Below are 17,238 nucleotides of genomic sequence, written 5' to 3' on the forward strand. Positions count from 1 at the left end.
CTCCAGTGCGTGTTCCTGATGCGGGGGTGTACTGGTGGGCTTGGCTGTTTTCCCCACCCACAGACCTCTCTGTAGCCCCGCCCCCAACCGCTCTCCTCCCCTGAACCACCAGCCAGGAGCATAGAGGTGAGGAGAGACTCACAATGTCACTACACACACACTTTCACACTCTGTCTACACACTCATACAGTCACTCTAAAATATGTTTCTCTCCTCCTCCACCCCCTCTCACCCTCCCCTCTCTTTCTTCCTTCCCTCTCTCTCTCTCTCTCCTCTCCCTCTCCCTCTCTCTCTCCTCTCTCTCTCTCCTCTCTCTCTCTCTCTCTCTCTCTCTCTCTCTTCTCTCCTTCTCTCTCCTGTCCTCTGTCTCTCTCTCTCTCTCCCTCTCTCCTCCCCTTCTCTCTTCCTCTCTCTCTCTCTCTCTCTCTCTCTCCCCTTCTCTCTCTCTCTCTCCTCTTCCTCTCTCCTCCCCTCTCTCTCTCTGTCTCTCCTCATCAGATCCTGTTGTTCCCAGCGTTGGGGTTTGTTCAGGCAGGTGTGTGTCATCTGTAGAGTTCATCTTTCAGGAGCTGTCCTCACACACTCAGCTTGTCCTACAGATCTACAGACCTCACTGTGGCCAGCACCCTGGGACTAACCCTGCTGCTGCCTGGTGAGGACACATAGGAAGACAGACCAATAACACGGACACAACACAACACACACACACAACACACAACACACACACACACACACACACACCACACACACACACACACACACACACACCACACCACACACACACACACACACACACACCACACACAGCTCTCTCTTTCTCTCTGCCCAGCTCTCTCTTTCTCTCCCTCTGCCAGCTCTCTCTTTCTCTCCCTCTTTCTCTGCCACTCTGCCTCTCTCTATCTTTCTCTCCGCCAGCTCCCTCTTTCTCTCCCTCTGCCAGCTCTCTCTTTCTTTCCCTCTGCCAGCTCTCTCTTTCTCTCCCTCTGCCAGCTCTCTCTTTCTCTCCCTCTTTCTCTCCCTCTGCCAGCTCTCTCTTTCTTTCTCTCTGCCAGCTCTCTTTCTCTCCCTCTGCCAGCTCTCTCTTTCTTTCTCTCTGCCAGCTCCCTCTTTCTCTCCCTCTGCCAGCTCTCTCTTTCTCTCCCATCCTCTCTCCTTCCCTCCATCTCTTCCTCTGCCTTTTGGCTTCCTGTCAGTGGAAAGTTTAGCTTTTAGTTTTGATGTTTTTCATCCGTCAAGACAGAAAGCTCAATAATCTGAACTGCTTGAGTTGTAAAACAAAGGCTGAAATGACAGATGATGATGTCTCCAGTGCTTCATTTATAAATTGGGAGTTTCCGGAACCAAAAGTGAGGGGGGGGGGGGGGAGTTCTGGGGAGTTCTGAGATACCAGAATGTCTGAGAAAAAACAACACCTTTTATAATAAATCCATGCATGCATATCATCACATTTGCGTAGTGGTGTAGAGCAGTAGAGTAGAGGCACTTACACAGGTTGCCCACACTGGGAACATGTTGAGTAGTCGAGGGTCCGGGGAAAGCCTTTTATCAATACATTTCATGCAGTTCTGTAGATGACTGGAGACTGGCAGAATCTTTTCAATAACTCACAAATAATTGAAATGACAGGCTACTTTGAAACTGACAAACTGAGAATCTGAGATCAATAAAAATCGACCTTGTCTTGAACCCATCAATAGTCCAGGTCTTGATGTGTGGAGGAAATCATAGTCCTAAAAATGCTTTCCAGTTTCATTCACTGACTCACCTAATGATGCTCAGATCACTCACCTAATGATGCTCAGATCACTCACCTGATGATGCTCAGATCACTCACCTAATGATGCTCAGATCACTCACCTGATGATGCTCAGATCACTCACCTGATGATGCTCCGATCACTCACCTAATGATGCTCAGATCACTCACCTAATGATGCTCAGATCACTCACCTGATGATGCTCCGATCACTCACCTAATGATGCTCAGATCACTCACCTAATGATGCTCAGATCACTCCCCTAATGATGCTCAGATCACTCCCCTAATGATGCTCAGATCACTCACCTAATGATGCTCAGATCACTCACCTAATGATGCTCAGATCACTCACCTGATGATGCTCAGATCACTCACCTGATGATGCTCCGATCACTCACCTAATGATGCTCAGATCACTCACCTAATGATGCTCAGATCACTCACCTGATGATGCTCCGATCACTCACCTAATGATGCTCAGATCACTCACCTAATGATGCTCAGATCACTCCCCTAATGATGCTCAGATCACTCCCCTAATGATGCTCAGATCACTCACCTAATGATGCTCAGATCACTCACCTAATGATGCTCAGATCACTCACCTAATGATGATCAGATCACTCCCCTAATGATGCTAAGATCACTCACCTAATGATGCTCAGATCACTCACCTAATGATGCTCAGATCACTCACCTAATGATGCTCAGATCACTCACCTAATGATGATCAGATCACTCCCCTAATGATGCTCAGATCACTCACCAGTGACGTCCGATGTGTTTGTGCCAAAAGCCTCTCTCTCTCTTTACTATGTAAAACAATATTTAGAAGTTGATCAAATATTTTTCCAGCCTGCAGCAGACAGATTAGAGTCTTCTGTTTTCTGCAGGAGACATTTGCTTTCCAACCTGTGTTTCCCTTCATTTGAAATATTGTGAAAGGCCTGTTTGTCTGCATGCTGTCGTTCACTGACAGATGTACATCCCTGACTGTAGGCCTTGTTATTGGGCTACACACAATCCACAGCCAGGCAGTTTTTCAAAAGAAACTATTGATCCTCTGTGGCTAAATGATAGACCTTCTCATGGTGTAGTAGGACAAACTGAATCATTTAATTTCTTTCTGAACAGACAGCCTTGATTCTGTAACTAAATAAATGATGAAATGCAATGCTGGACAGACGGGAGTTGCAGGCTCATGTCTATCAGAACAGAGAGGGAGAGAGAACACAGAAAGTGAATCTCATTCTAGTTCTGTGAGAGATACAGGCTTGCTACTCACACAGCCATGGCCACGTGTTGGTCTCAAACAGGGTGCGATGTTGCAGGGCAGGATAATTAACGAAGAGGCAATTCAGATGAACTTTTTAACAGATAATTAACGAAGAGGCAATTCAGATGAACTTTTTAACAGATAATTAACAAAGAGGCAATTCAGATGTTCTTTTTAACAGGATATTTAACGAAGAGGCAATTCAGATTAACTTTTTAACAGGATATTTAACGAAGAGGCAATTCAGATTAACTTTTTAACAGGATATTTAACGAAGAGGCAATTCAGATTAACTTTTTAACAGATAATTAACGAAGAGGCAATTCAGATTAACTTTTTAACAGGATATTTAACGAAGAGGCAATTCAGATTAACTTTTTAACAGGATATTTAACGAAGAGGCAATTCAGATTAAACAGTCCAAAACGTAGAGGTGCCGGATCCTGTTCTGGCTCAAATTAAGCACTGGATGTTTCTGTCATGATGATGTTTCTGTCATGATGATGTTTCTGTCATGATGTTTCTGTCATGATGATGTTTCTGTCATGATGGTGTTTCTGTCATGATGATGTTTCTGTCATGATGATGTTTCTGTCATGATGATGTTTCTGTCATGATGATGTTTCTGTCATGGTGATGTTTCTGTCATGATGATGTTTCTGTCATGATGATGTTTCTGTCATGATGTTTCTGTCATGATGATGTTTCTGTCATGATGATGTTTCTGTCATGATGATGTTTCTGTCATGATGATGTTTCTGTCATGATGTTTCTGTCATGATGATGTTTCTGTCATGATGTTTCTGTCATGATGATGTTTCTGTCATGATGATGTTTCTGTCATGATGATGTTTCTGTCATGATGATGATGATGTTTCTGTCATGATGTTTCTGTCATGATGATGTTTCTGTCATGATGGTGTTTCTGTCATGATGATGTTTCTGTCATGATGATGTTTCTGTCATGATGATGTTTCTGTCATGGTGTTGTTTCTGTCATGATGATGTTTCTGTCATGATGTTTCTGTCATGATGATGTTTCTGTCATGATGATGTTTCTGTCATGATGTTTTTGTCATGATGATGTTTCTGTCATGATGATGTTTCTGTCATGATGATGTTTCTGTCATGATGATGATGATGATGTTTCTGTCATGATGATGTTTCTGTCATGATGGTGTTTCTGTCATGATGATGTTTCTGTCATGATGATGTTTCTGTCATGATGATGTTTCTGTCATGATGATGTTTCTGTCATGGTGATGTTTCTGTCATGATGATGTTTCTGTCATGATGTTTCTGTCATGATGGTGTTTCTGTCATGATGATGTTTCTGTCATGATGATGTTCTGTCATGATGTTTCTGTCATGATGATGTTTCTGTCATGATGTTTCTGTCATGATGATGTTTCTGTCATGATGATGTTTCTGTCATGATGATGATGATGTTTCTGTCATGATGGTGTTTCTGTCATGATGGTGTTTCTGTCATGATGATGTTTCTGTCATGATGATGTTTCTGTCATGATGATGTTTCTGTCATGGTGATGTTTCTGTCATGATGTTTCTGTCATGATGTTTCTGTCATGATGATGTTTCTGTCATGATGATGTTTCTGTCATGATGATGTTCTGTCATGATGATGTTTCTGTCATGATGATGTTTCTGTCATGGTGATGTTTCTGTCATGATGATGTTTCTGTCATGATGTTTCTGTCATGATGGTGTTTCTGTCATGATGATGTTTCTGTCATGATGATGTTTCTGTCATGATGTTTCTGTCATGATGATGTTTCTGTCATGATGTTTCTGTCATGATGATGTTTCTGTCATGATGATGTGTCTGTCATGATGATGATGATGTTTCTGTCATGATGGTGTTTCTGTCATGATGGTGTTTCTGTCATGATGATGTTTCTGTCATGATGATGTTTCTGTCATGATGATGTTTCTGTCATGGTGATGTTTCTGTCATGATGTTTCTGTCATGATGATGTTTCTGTCATGATGATGTTTCTGTCATGATGATGTTTCTGTCATGATGATGTTTCTGTCATGATGGTGTTTCTGTCATGATGATGTTTCTGTCATGATGATGTTTCTGTCATGGTGTTGTTTCTGTCATGATGTTTCTGTCATGATGTTTCTGTCATGATGTTTCTGTCATGATGATGTTTCTGTCATGATGATGATGATGTTTCTGTCATGATGTTTCTGTCATGATGATGTTTCTGTCATGATGGTGTTTCTGTCATGATGATGTTTCTGTCATGATGATGTTTCTGTCATGATGATGTTTCTGTCATGGTGATGTTTCTGTCATGATGATGTTTCTGTCATGATGTTTCTGTCATGATGTTTCTGTCATGATGATGTTTCTGTCATGATGATGTTTCTGTCATGATGATGTTTCTGTCATGATGATGTTTCTGTCATGATGGTGTTTCTGTCATGATGATGTTTCTGTCATGATGATGTTTCTGTCATGATGTTTCTGTCATGATGATGTTTCTGTCATGATGATGTTTCTGTCATGATGATGATGATGTTTCTGTCATGATGTTTCTGTCATGATGATGTTTCTGTCATGATGATGTTTCTGTCATGATGTTTCTGTCATTATGATGTTTCTGTCATGGTGATGTTTCTGTCATGATGATGTTTCTGTCATGATGTTTCTGTCATGATGATGTTTCTGTCATTATGATGTTTCTGTCATGGTGATGTTTCTGTCATGATGATGTTTCTGTCATGATGATGTTTCTGTCATGATGTTTCTGTCATGATGATGTTTCTGTCATGATGATGTTTCCGTCATGATGATGTTTCTGTCATGATGATGTTTCTGTCATGACGACCCCGACTCTCCTCCCTCCAGGATGCGGTGGTCTCCTATGTCATCCTGTGGCTCTTTGTGTCTCCATGGATCCCAGCACCTCCACCCCTTTACCATCAACGTCCTGCCCTCCTCCCCAGCAGTGGTGCCCCTTCCTGGGCCGCTGCCTGCCCCTAGCCAGCCCCTGCCACCCTGGATCCTGTGCCAACTGTACCCAGGCAGACACTCTGCCACCCGGGGCGCTGCGTCCCAGCTACAGCCTGGTGGATGAGGTGGTGGTTACACTGCCTGCTGGACCTGTTACACACATACTGGTGAGTGGATGGGCAGACACACACGCACACACACGCACACACACACACACACACACACACACACACACACACACACACACACACACACACACACACACACACACACACACACACACACACACACACACACACACACACACACACACACACAATGATGAAAGAACAAAACACCTACAGTGATACACACAACTACACACAACAAAGACAACTAGTACATTTAAAACAAACTCTCCTCCTCTCCTTCCCCCTCAGGTGAGGGAGCGTGTCGAGGACCTGCTGGTCTCCCCCGGCGACATCATCGGCCTGCAGCACGACGCTGGCCCCGCCTCCCTGCTCCGCTGCGACCCTTCACCCCAGTCGCCGTGGCGACAGCCAATCCTGGCCCTCAACCAATCTGACTGGCTGTGGGCCAACTCCAACCAATCAGAAGGTTCCGTGGACCTGGACCAGAGCGTTGAAATAACCCTGGAGGATGTTCGAGGAGGAGTCTGGGCTGCGGACGTGGTCTGCCCGATCAGGGTGCTCTACGTTGGGCATAGTGAGACCCAGCTACAGGGGTCCCAGCTCTCCTCCGGCCTCCCCCAGCCGGGGCTCTATAGCCTGGAGGTGACCTCCGACGACCCTGCCTTCCCCGTCATGGCGTCATGTCCCATCCGCGTGGTCCCTCCCCTGGGCCTCACCGTCCTCCACCCCCCCTCTCAGAACGGAACCTACTACTTCAGGTAATGTGTTGCGTTGTGTTGTGTTGTGTTGTATTGCGTTGTGTTGTGTTGGATTGGATATTCTGTTTATTGTAAGATATTATCAGTACCCTTTCACCTGGTCAAATTCCTGGTACATGTGAAATAATGCACTTGGCAAATACAAATGATTGTGATTGTGATCCAGGCCCAACCAGACGGTGGTTCTGCTCCGGGTCCACTCTCAGTACGGAGCCAAAGCCCACTGGCAGGGAAGCAACCAGAGTGTCCTCTTCCAGGACCACTGCCCCCCTGACTTCCTGCCCACTGTGGGGGAGTGTAGAGGGGCAGGCAGGGCAGGAGAACCAGGGAGAGGCGGGGGGAACCAGAGCCACAGTCTGTTTGCGGTGATAGATCTGGGGCTCGGGGAGGAGAGGGGGCCGGTGGTGGTGAATCTGTCAGCACACAGGTCAGATATCTCTATGATTCTATACGTCCCTACACTGAAACAAGGGTGCGTTCTAGAACATGAAAGGGATCTTCGGCTGTCCCAATAGGAGAACCCTTTGGGTCCATGTTCCACAAAGGGTTCTACATGGAACCCAAAAGGGTTCTACCCTGGAAACAAAAAGGGTTCTACCTGGAACCAAAAAGGGTTCTGCTATGGGGACAGCATCGAACCCTTCTGGAACCCTTTTCTCTAGGAGTGTATCTACATACAGTATATCTACATACAGTATATCACATACAGTATATCTACATACAGTATATCTACATACAGTATATCACATACAGTATATCACATACAGTATATCTACATACAGTATATCACATACAGTATATCACATACAGTATATCACATACAGTATATCTACATACAGTATATCACATGCAGTATATATACATACAGTATATCACATACAGTATATCACATACAGTATATCACATGCAGTATATCACATACAGTATATCTACATACAGTATATCACATACAGTATATCACATACAGTATATCACATACAGTATATCACATACAGTATATCTACATACAGTATATCACATGCAGTATATCTACATACAGTATATCACATACAGTATATCACATACAGTATATCACATGCAGTATATCACATACAGTATATCTACATACAGTATATCACATACAGTATATCTACATACAGTATATCACATACAGTATATCTACATACAGTATATCACATGCAGTATATCACATACAGTATATCTACATACAGTATATCACATGCAGTATATCTACATACAGTATATCACATACAGTATATCTACATACAGTATATCACATACAGTATATCTATATACAGTATATCACATGTAGTATATCTACATACAGTATATCACATGTAGTATATATACATACAGTATATCTATATACAGTATATCACATACAGTATATCTACATACAGTATATCTACATACAGTGTGATTGTATAGCCAGTATATTAGTCTGTTAGGGAAGCTAACACAAGTCTTCAAGTCTCAATTTTGCTCATCACGTGTGTGTGTGTGTCCACAGCGAGGTGACGGAGGCCAGTCTCAGCCTGTTGGTCGGGGTGGAGGAACCTCTGAGAGGTCTGGTGGTCCAGCCTCATCCCAGACACAGAGTCCTCATGGAATCAGTCGTGGTGAGTTCAATGTGTGTGTTGGGTGTGTTTGTGTTGGGTGTGTTTGTGTTAGGGGAGTGTGTGTGTGTGTGTGTTGGGGGTGTGTTGGGTGTGTTTGTGTTGGGAGTGTGTGTGTGTGTTGTGTTGTGGTGGGGGGGGGTGGATGTGTGTGTGTGTTATCTCCTCTGTGTGTGTGTGTGTTATCTCCTCTGTGTGTGTGTGTGTTATCTCCTCTGTGTGTGTGTGTGTTATCTCCTCTGTGTGTGTGTGTGTGTGTGTGATCTCCTCTCTGTGTGTTCCAGAGCTATACTGCTGCTGTAGAGGGAGGTTCCAGCCCAACCTTTAAATGGACAGTGGATGATAAGCCCTACTTCACCTACTACAACACCGTGCTGAACATCATATACCAGAACCCAGCTGTCTACAAACTATCGGTGACACACACACACACACACACACACACACACACACACACACACACACACACACACACACACACACACACACACACACACACACACACACACACACACACACACACACACACACACACACACACACACATATACACACAATACAACATAGATGACACTGATATGGGCCCCTGCCTTGGTTGATGCTGGTTTGGAGTCATAACAGAGTCAACAGAGTCATAACAGAGTCATAACAGAGTCAAGAAAGTCATAACAGAGTCATAACAGAGTCATAACAGAATCAACAGAGTCATAACAGAGTCATAACAGAGTCAACAAAGTCATAACAGAGTCATAACAGAGTCATAACAGAGTCAACAAAGTCATAACAGAGTCATAACAGAGTCAACAAAGTCATAACAGAGTCATAACAGAGTCAACAAAGTCATAACAGAGTCATAACAGAGTCAACAAAGTCATAACAGAGTCATAACAGAGTCAACAGAGTCATAACAGAGTCAACAGAGTCATAACAGAGTCAAAATAGAGTCAACAGAGTCATAACAGAGTCATGACAGAGTCAACAGAGTCATAACAGAGTCAACAGAGTCATAATAGAGTCATAACAGAGTCAACAGAGTCATAACAGAGTCAACAGAGTCATAACAGAGTCAAAATAGAGTCAACAGAGTCATAACAAAGTCAACAGAGTCATAACAGAGTCAACAAAGTCATAACAGAGTCAACAGAGTCATAACAGAGTCATAACAGAGTCATAACAGAGTCAAAATAGTCATAACAGAGTCAACAGAGTCATAACAGAGTTAACAAAGTCATAACAGAGTCAACAGAGTCATAACAGAGTCATAACAGAGTCAACAGAGTCATAACAGAGTCATAACAGAGTCAACAAAGTCATAACAGAGTCAACAGAGTCATAACAGAGTCATAACAGAGTCAACAGAGTCATAACAGAGTCATAACAGAGTCAAAATAGTCATAACAGAGTCAACAGAGTCATAACAGAGTTAACAAAGTCATACAGAGTCAACAGAGTCATAACAGAGGCATAACAGAGGCAACAGAGTCATAACAGAGTCATAACAGAGTCAACAAAGTCATAACAGAGTCAACAGAGTCATAACAGAGTCATAACAGAGTCAACAGAGTCATAACAGAGTCATAACAGAGTCAACAGTGTCATAACAGAGTCATAACAGAGTCAACAAAGTCATAACAGAGTCAACAGAGTCATAACAGAGTCAACAGAGTCATAACAGAGTCAAATAGAGTCAACAGAGTCATAACAAAGTCAACAGAGTCATAACAGAGTCAACAAAGTCATAACAGAGTCAACAGAGTCATAACAGAGTTAACAAAGTCATAACAGAGTCAACAGAGTCATAACAGAGTCATAACAGAGTCAACAGAGTCATAACAGAGTCATAACAGAGTCATAACAGAGTCATAACAGAGTCATAACAGAGTCAACAGAGTCATAACAGAGTCATAACAGAGTCAACAGAGTCATAACAGAGTTATAACAGAGTCAACAGAGTCATAACAGAGTCAACAGAGTCATAACAGAGTCATAACAGAGTCAACAGAGTCATAACAGAGTCAACAGAGTCATAACAGAGTCATAACAGAGTCATAACAGAGTCAACAGAGTCATAACAGAGTTATAACAGAGTCAACAGAGTCATAACAGAGTCAACAGAGTCATAACAGAGTCAACAGAGTCATAACAGAGTCAACAGAGTCATAACAGAGTCATAACAGAGTCAACAGAGTCATAACATAGTTATAACAGAGTCAACAGAGTCATAACAGAGTTATAACAGAGTGATGAAGAACTTGAAATGTCACCCATGGAACTATCCAATTGGTACCTTTTTGTAGAGCTCAATTGGTTGGTACGTTGTCAAGGAGGGCGGTCACGTGTGGTTTGAATCAGAGGAAGACTGGTTGGATCTCGGTATGGGGACTGGGACAGTAGATGAAGACTGGTTAGAACTCTGTATAGGGACTGGGACAGTAGAGGAAGACTGGTTAGAACTCTGTATAGGGACTGGGACAGTAGAGGAAGACTGGTTAGAACTCTGTATAGGGACTGGGACAGTAGAGGAAGACTGGTTAGAACTCTGTATAGGGACAGTAGATGAAGACTGGTTAGAACTCTGTATAGGGACAGTAGATGAAGACTGGTTAGAACTCTGTATAGGGACTGGGACAGTAGAGGAAGACTGGTTAGAACTCTGTATAGGGACTGGGTCGGTAGATGAAGACTGGTTAGAACTCTGTATAGGGACTGGGACTGTAGATGAAGACTGGTTAGAACTCTGTATAGGGACAGTAGATGAAGACTGGTTAGAACTCTGTATAGGGACAGTAGATGAAGACTGGTTAGAACTCTGTATAGGGACAGTAGATGAAGACTGGTAGAACTCTGTATAGGGACAGTAGATGAAGACTGGTAGAACTCTGTATAGGGACTGGGACAGTAGATGAAGACTGGTTAGAACTCTGTATAGGGACAGTAGAGGAAGACTGGTTAGAACTCTGTATAGGGACAGTAGATGAAGACTGGTTAGAACTCTGTATAGGGACTGGGACAGTAGATGAAGACTGGTTAGAACTCTGTATAGGGACTGGGATAGTAGATGAAGACTGGTTAGAATTCTGTATAGGGACTGGGACTGTAGATGAATACTGGTTAGAACTCTGTATAGGGACAGTAGATGAAGACTGGTTAGAACTCTGTATAGGGACAGTAGATGAAGACTGGTAGAACTCTGTATAGGGACAGTAGATGAAGACTGGTAGAACTCTGTATAGGGACTGGGACAGTAGATGAAGACTGGTTAGAACTCTGTATAGGGACTGGGATAGTAGATGAAGACTGGTTAGAACTCTGTATAGGGACAGTAGAGGAAGACTGGTTAGAACTCTGTATGGGGACTGGGATAGTAGATGAAGACTGGTTAGAACTCTGTATAGGGACAGTAGATGAAGACTGGGTAGAACTCTGTATAGGGACAGTAGATGAAGACTGGTAGAACTCTGTATAGGGACAGTAGATGAAGACTGGTAGAACTCTGTATAGGGACTGGGACAGTAGATGAAGACTGGTTAGAACTCTGTATAGGGACAGTAGATGAAGACTGGTTAGAACTCTGTATAGGGACTGGGACAGTAGAGGAAGACTGGTTAGAACTCAGTATGGGGACTGGGATAGTAGATGAAGACTGGTTAGAACTCTGTATAGGGACAGTAGATGAAGACTGGTTAGAACTCTGTATAGGGACTGGGACAGTAGAGGAAGACTGGTTAGAACTCTGTATGGGGACTGGGACAGTACAGGAAGATATACTGTGATCAACACACTAGTATCGGTTTGACCTTTAGAAACCCCCAGTAGTGCTGTTAGTATCTTGATGTGTGTTACATAGGACCTTGTGAAAGCTGTCCCTCATAAAGGACAATAAACACAATCAATCCATCAATTAATCAACGGATAAGGGGGGAGCTCTCATCCCCATGTCCACCAGCCATATGGAACAGACACCCGCTGGGATTAGATAGAAACAGAGAGAGATATGTGGAGAGTTGGGCCAACTTTTAGAATGTTGTAGACATTCCGTTACATAGCATTGTTTAAATATTCCCCATGTAATGTTAATGGGGAGTTAAGATGGCTGCCGTAGAATGTTGTAGACATTCCGTTACATAGCATTGTTTAAATATTCCCCATGTAATGTTAATGGGGAGTTAAGATGGCTGCCGTAGAATGTTGATGTGTAAATACATCACAATGCAGAAACCTCAATATCGAAGTAGCTATCAATCAATCAACCAATCAATTTCCTATCCTACAGGTGACGGCGATGAACCATGTGAGCAACCTGACGGACCACTTCAACGTGACGGTCGACCGTATGAACCCCATGGTCAACCTCACGGTCACCGGCGTGCCTGGCGTGGTCACGCAGGGCTCGGACCAGTTCCTGACCACCTCCGTGGTCCTGGATGTGTCCGTGGACGCCACCTTCCGGTAGGTTGTAGTGTGTGAGAGACGCGCGCACACACACACACACACACGCAGCACGCACCCCAACATATCATAAACACAGACCAAACCAAGCTCATGCTTAGACTGTCTCCTAAACATGTCTACATTTCTCTTTCTGTCTCTCCGTTCCATACACACACACACACACACACACACACACACACACACACACACACAGACAGTCTTTGTGTGTGGTAATTGCAGCCTTCTATGTGGGACAGGGTTTTGATTTACAGTCTTGTGGTTAGAGCAGATTGCTGACAGGAATGTTCCGCTCCGTTTCTCTCTCTCCTTCCCTCAGTCTCTCTTCACTCTCTTGTTCATCTCAGTGAGCGATCCTGAGTTTCCACTCCTCTCTCTCCAAACCCTCCACTGCTTCTCAGACACTAGTGTGTGTGTGTGTGTGTGTGTGTGTGTGTGTGTGTGTGTGTGTGTGTGTGTGTGTGTGTGTGTGTGTGTGTGTGTGTGTGTGTGTGTGTGTGTGTGAGTGTGTGTGTGTGTGTGTGTGTGTGTGTGTGTGTGTGTGTGTGTGTGTGTGTGTGTGTGTGTGTGTGTGTGTGTGTCTGTGTGCGTGTGTGCGTGTGTCTGTCATCCCTGACTGGATTGATTGTATTGACACCATCGTGCCCTGTCCCCCCCAGGTGGTCGTTTGGAGACGGAGGTTACCAGGAATATGACTTTAAACCTCCCTACAACACCTCCCTGTACCCTCCCCTACCAGACTCCCCTACACAGGTGCTCCTGCCCAACAAAGTCAAGTACAAGTACCAACAGCCAGGTCTGTTAATCCACCTCTATACTGGTTTATAGTGTTCATGCTATATTTACAGTATATTATTTAAAAACAGACGCTTTCACAGAAATCCCCGTTAGTAGATTACCGGATTCAGGAGGGAATAAGCAGAACATCTAGTATCCTCCAACCTGCATTTCTGGAAAACCGGGGAATTTTGGGAATGTTACCAATATTTATCAACCCTACCTGGGAGTGTCACTGGGAATGTTACTGAGATTGATCAACCCTATCTGGGAGTGTCACTGGGAATGTTACTGAGATTGATCAACCCTATCTGGGAGTGTCACTGGGAATGTTACTGAGATTTATCAACCCTATCTGGGAGTGTCACTGGGAATGTTACTGAGATTTATCAACCCTACCTGGGAGTGTTACTGGGAATGTTACCGAGATTTATCAACCCTATCTGGGAGTGTCACTGGGAATGTTACTGAGATTTATCAACCCTATCTGGGAGTGTCACTGGGAATGTTACTGAGATTTATCAACCCTACCTGGGAGTGTCACTGGGAATGTTACCGAGATTTATCAACCCTATCTGGGAGTGTCACTGGGAATGTTACAGAGATTTATCAACCCTATCTGGGAGTGTTACTGGGAATGTTACCGAGATTTATCAACTCTACCTGGGAGTGTTACTGGGAATGTTACAGAGATTTATCAACCCTATCTGGGAGTGTCACTGGGAATGTTACTGAGATTTATCAACTCTACCTGGGAGTGTTACTGGGAATGTTACTGAGATTTATCAACCCTATCTGGGAGTGTCACTGGGAATGTTACCGAGATTTATCAACCCTATCTGGGAGTGTTACTGAGATTTATCAACCCTATCTGGGAGTGTCACTGGGAATGTTACTGAGATTTATCAACCCTATCTGGGAGTGTTACTGGGAATGTTACCGAGATTTATCAACCCTATCTGGGAGTGTTACTGAGATTTATCAACCCTATCTGGGAGTGTCACTGGGAATGTCTTGCTACATTTTGGAAAAGAGGACAATGTCATGCTTTTCCTCTTTGCCCCTCCCCTTCCTGTGTCTCTGTAGGAGTGTACACCGTCCTGGTGTCTGTGTCTAACCATTACGAGAACAGGACCCAGCGCATCGACATGCACGTATACAGTGTCCTTACCCACGTCGACATAGAAACAGAGCCCCGCCTCCTCCAGGCCGGCCAACCAGCAGCTTTTGAGGCTCACGCCTTGCCCTCGGCCTATGGCATCGTCTATACGTGGGATTTTGCCGATGGCTCCGCCTCCAGAGAGGGGCCTCAACGTCGCGTCAACCACACCTACGGGGTCGGCCACAGTGGCGTCCATAATGTGTGTGTGTCCGTGAATAATACCATCAGCTGGACGAAGGCCTGCGCTGAGATGTTGGTGTACGAGGAGATTAAAGGGTTAACGGCGACCTCCTCCGCCCCGACCGAGCTCAACACCCGACGACGGTCTCTGCACACCTGCAGGCAGGGTAACAACGTCACCTGGAGCTTCGACATGGGCGACGTGTCCATGGTGACGACGGCGGGTTCCGAGGTTCCGCACACCTACGTGAAAGACGGGAACTACACGGTGAATGTGACGGCACGGAATGCGGTGAGCGCCCGCTGGACCCTGGTACCTGTCCAGGTGTTCGTGCTGCAGGTGGTGAGGCTGGAGCCGGCGGGCTGTGTCCGGGAGCTGACCCAGGTCGACTTCCAGGCCTTCGTTTCGGGGAATGCCTCCTCTCACCTGTATGAGTGGAGCTTCGGGGACGGGACCCCCAACCAGACACACCTGGGCAGCCCCAGGATCAGCCACTCCTACGGGGGCAGCGGGGACTACCACCTCTCCCTGCTGCTGTCCAGCGGCGTCAACAAGGCCAACTTCTTTGCGTGGGTTTGTGTCCAGCCGGCGGTGTCCAATGTGACCCTGACCCCAGAGAAGTGCAACTTCAGACTGGGGGAGGAGAGCCGGTTCAGGGCCAGCGCCCGGCCAGACTTCGACTACACCTACCTATGGGATTTTGGGGTGATTGAGGACTCTACACCTGTTCAGGGCCATAAGGACATGGTGTTCACCTATAAAACCCTGGTCAGTACCTGGTGACGGTCACTGTGTCCAACAACATCTCCTGCAGTAACGACAGCGTCCTGATTCAGATCCAGCGGCCGGTAGGACTGGTCCTGATCCAACATAACGGGACTAGATCCAATAACCTGACTCTGAGGGAGGTGTACCTCTTCACCACCTCATCGCTGGCGCCTGCCAGCCTCTACACCTGGGATTTTGGCGACGGAACGCCCCTCGCCCCCGGCCCGAACGCGACACACGCCTACAACGTCTCTGGAGTCTTCAATGTCACGCTGACGGCTGCGAACCCGGTGAGCAGCAACCACACCTGCGTTGCCGTGGCGGTCCTGGCACCCATCCGCGGCCTGGTGGTCACGCTGATCGGGTCAACGTCCCCATAAACGCCACAGTCAACTTCAAGGCTCACCTGGAGGAAGGCGATGGCGTGCGGTTTTCGTGGAACCTGTGTGACGGCTGCACGCCCAGGCTCCAAGAATGGAAGACTCATTACACCTTCCGGTCGGTGGGGACGTACAACGTCATCGTCACGGCAGAGAGAGCGACGTGGGCTCAAGCCCAGGCCAGCGTATACATCTACGTTCTGCGGGAGCTGGAGGGGTTGCAGATCCAGCCTTGAGGAGGAGATGGGGGGCGAGGGGGGGTTGCTGCTACGCTACGAACCGTGTGCCTCCACCTCCAGGCTGCGCTGAGGGAAGGGACCAACATGTCCTTCACCTGGAACCTCCTCAGGGAGTTGGCGCGGTCAGCACTGCGCTCAACCTCAGCGGGAAGCCCATCCCGGTCAACTTCTCCACCCCTGGTCCCTGTGACGTCTTCCTGCGGGCCACCACCCTCCTTGGAACGCTCGCGGTGAACAGAACCATCCAGTTCCTCGATCCGGTTGAGAGCTGTACCTGGAGACCAGCGTCAACCCTTGTGGCGGTCAACTCCTCCACTAACCTGACGGTGTGGCCAGTAAAGGCTCGGACCTGCAGTACCAGTGGTCGGCTGATGAGGGCGCTCTAGGCTGGAATGAGCCTCTGTGATTCATCGGTTCACTGTTCCAGGAATGAAGGTTACGTGGAAGTGTCAAATGAGGTCAGCGCCGACACGGTGTCCAAGTTCATTGACGTCCAGGAAGTGGTAACAGGAGTTACGTTCTCTGCGACTAACGTCACAGAGCAGAACTTTGTGGCCACCGGCGTCAATGTCTCCCTCCACGGAGAATTAAGGACCGGCACCAACGTATCTTGGACCTGGCTGTTGCTGGGCAGAACAGAAATGGGACGGAGGGTGTCCCACGTTTTCCAGGAACCAGGGCCGTTCACCGTTATGCTAAACGCTACCAACGACGTTAGCGGCGAGGCGTTTTCCAGAGAGTTGACGGTACAGGATAAGAT

General features: G+C 45.9%; 2 protein-coding genes across 2 annotated transcripts in view; both read left to right on the forward strand.

Moving 5' to 3' along the window:
* Positions 1 to 115, forward strand: part of LOC109878230 (polycystin-1) — a 17,967-nt gene extending 17,852 nt beyond the window's left edge. The window contains exon 7 of the mRNA XM_031811003.1: positions 7 to 115. Within this exon, the coding sequence (XP_031666863.1) occupies positions 7 to 104 (98 nt within the window). The 3' untranslated portion in view covers positions 105 to 115. The remainder of the gene's footprint in view (positions 1 to 6) is intronic.
* Positions 116 to 544: 429 nt separating this feature from the next.
* On the forward strand, positions 545 to 16,239 carry LOC109885563 (polycystin-1). Its single transcript, XM_031811053.1, has 10 exons — positions 545 to 652; positions 5,913 to 6,184; positions 6,437 to 6,906; positions 7,073 to 7,333; positions 8,417 to 8,525; positions 8,807 to 8,938; positions 12,796 to 12,971; positions 13,631 to 13,767; positions 14,835 to 15,870; positions 15,906 to 16,239. The coding sequence occupies exons 2-10, from the start codon at positions 5,957 to 5,959 to the stop codon at positions 16,237 to 16,239; spliced, it is 2,883 nt and encodes a 960-aa protein (XP_031666913.1). The 5' UTR covers positions 545 to 652; positions 5,913 to 5,956.
* Positions 16,240 to 17,238: the final 999 nt, after the last annotated feature.

The sequence above is a fragment of the Oncorhynchus kisutch genome, unplaced genomic scaffold (genome assembly GCF_002021735.2).
Source record: "Oncorhynchus kisutch isolate 150728-3 unplaced genomic scaffold, Okis_V2 Okis01b-Okis20b_hom, whole genome shotgun sequence".
In the NCBI taxonomy this organism is placed as follows: domain Eukaryota; kingdom Metazoa; phylum Chordata; class Actinopteri; order Salmoniformes; family Salmonidae; genus Oncorhynchus; species Oncorhynchus kisutch.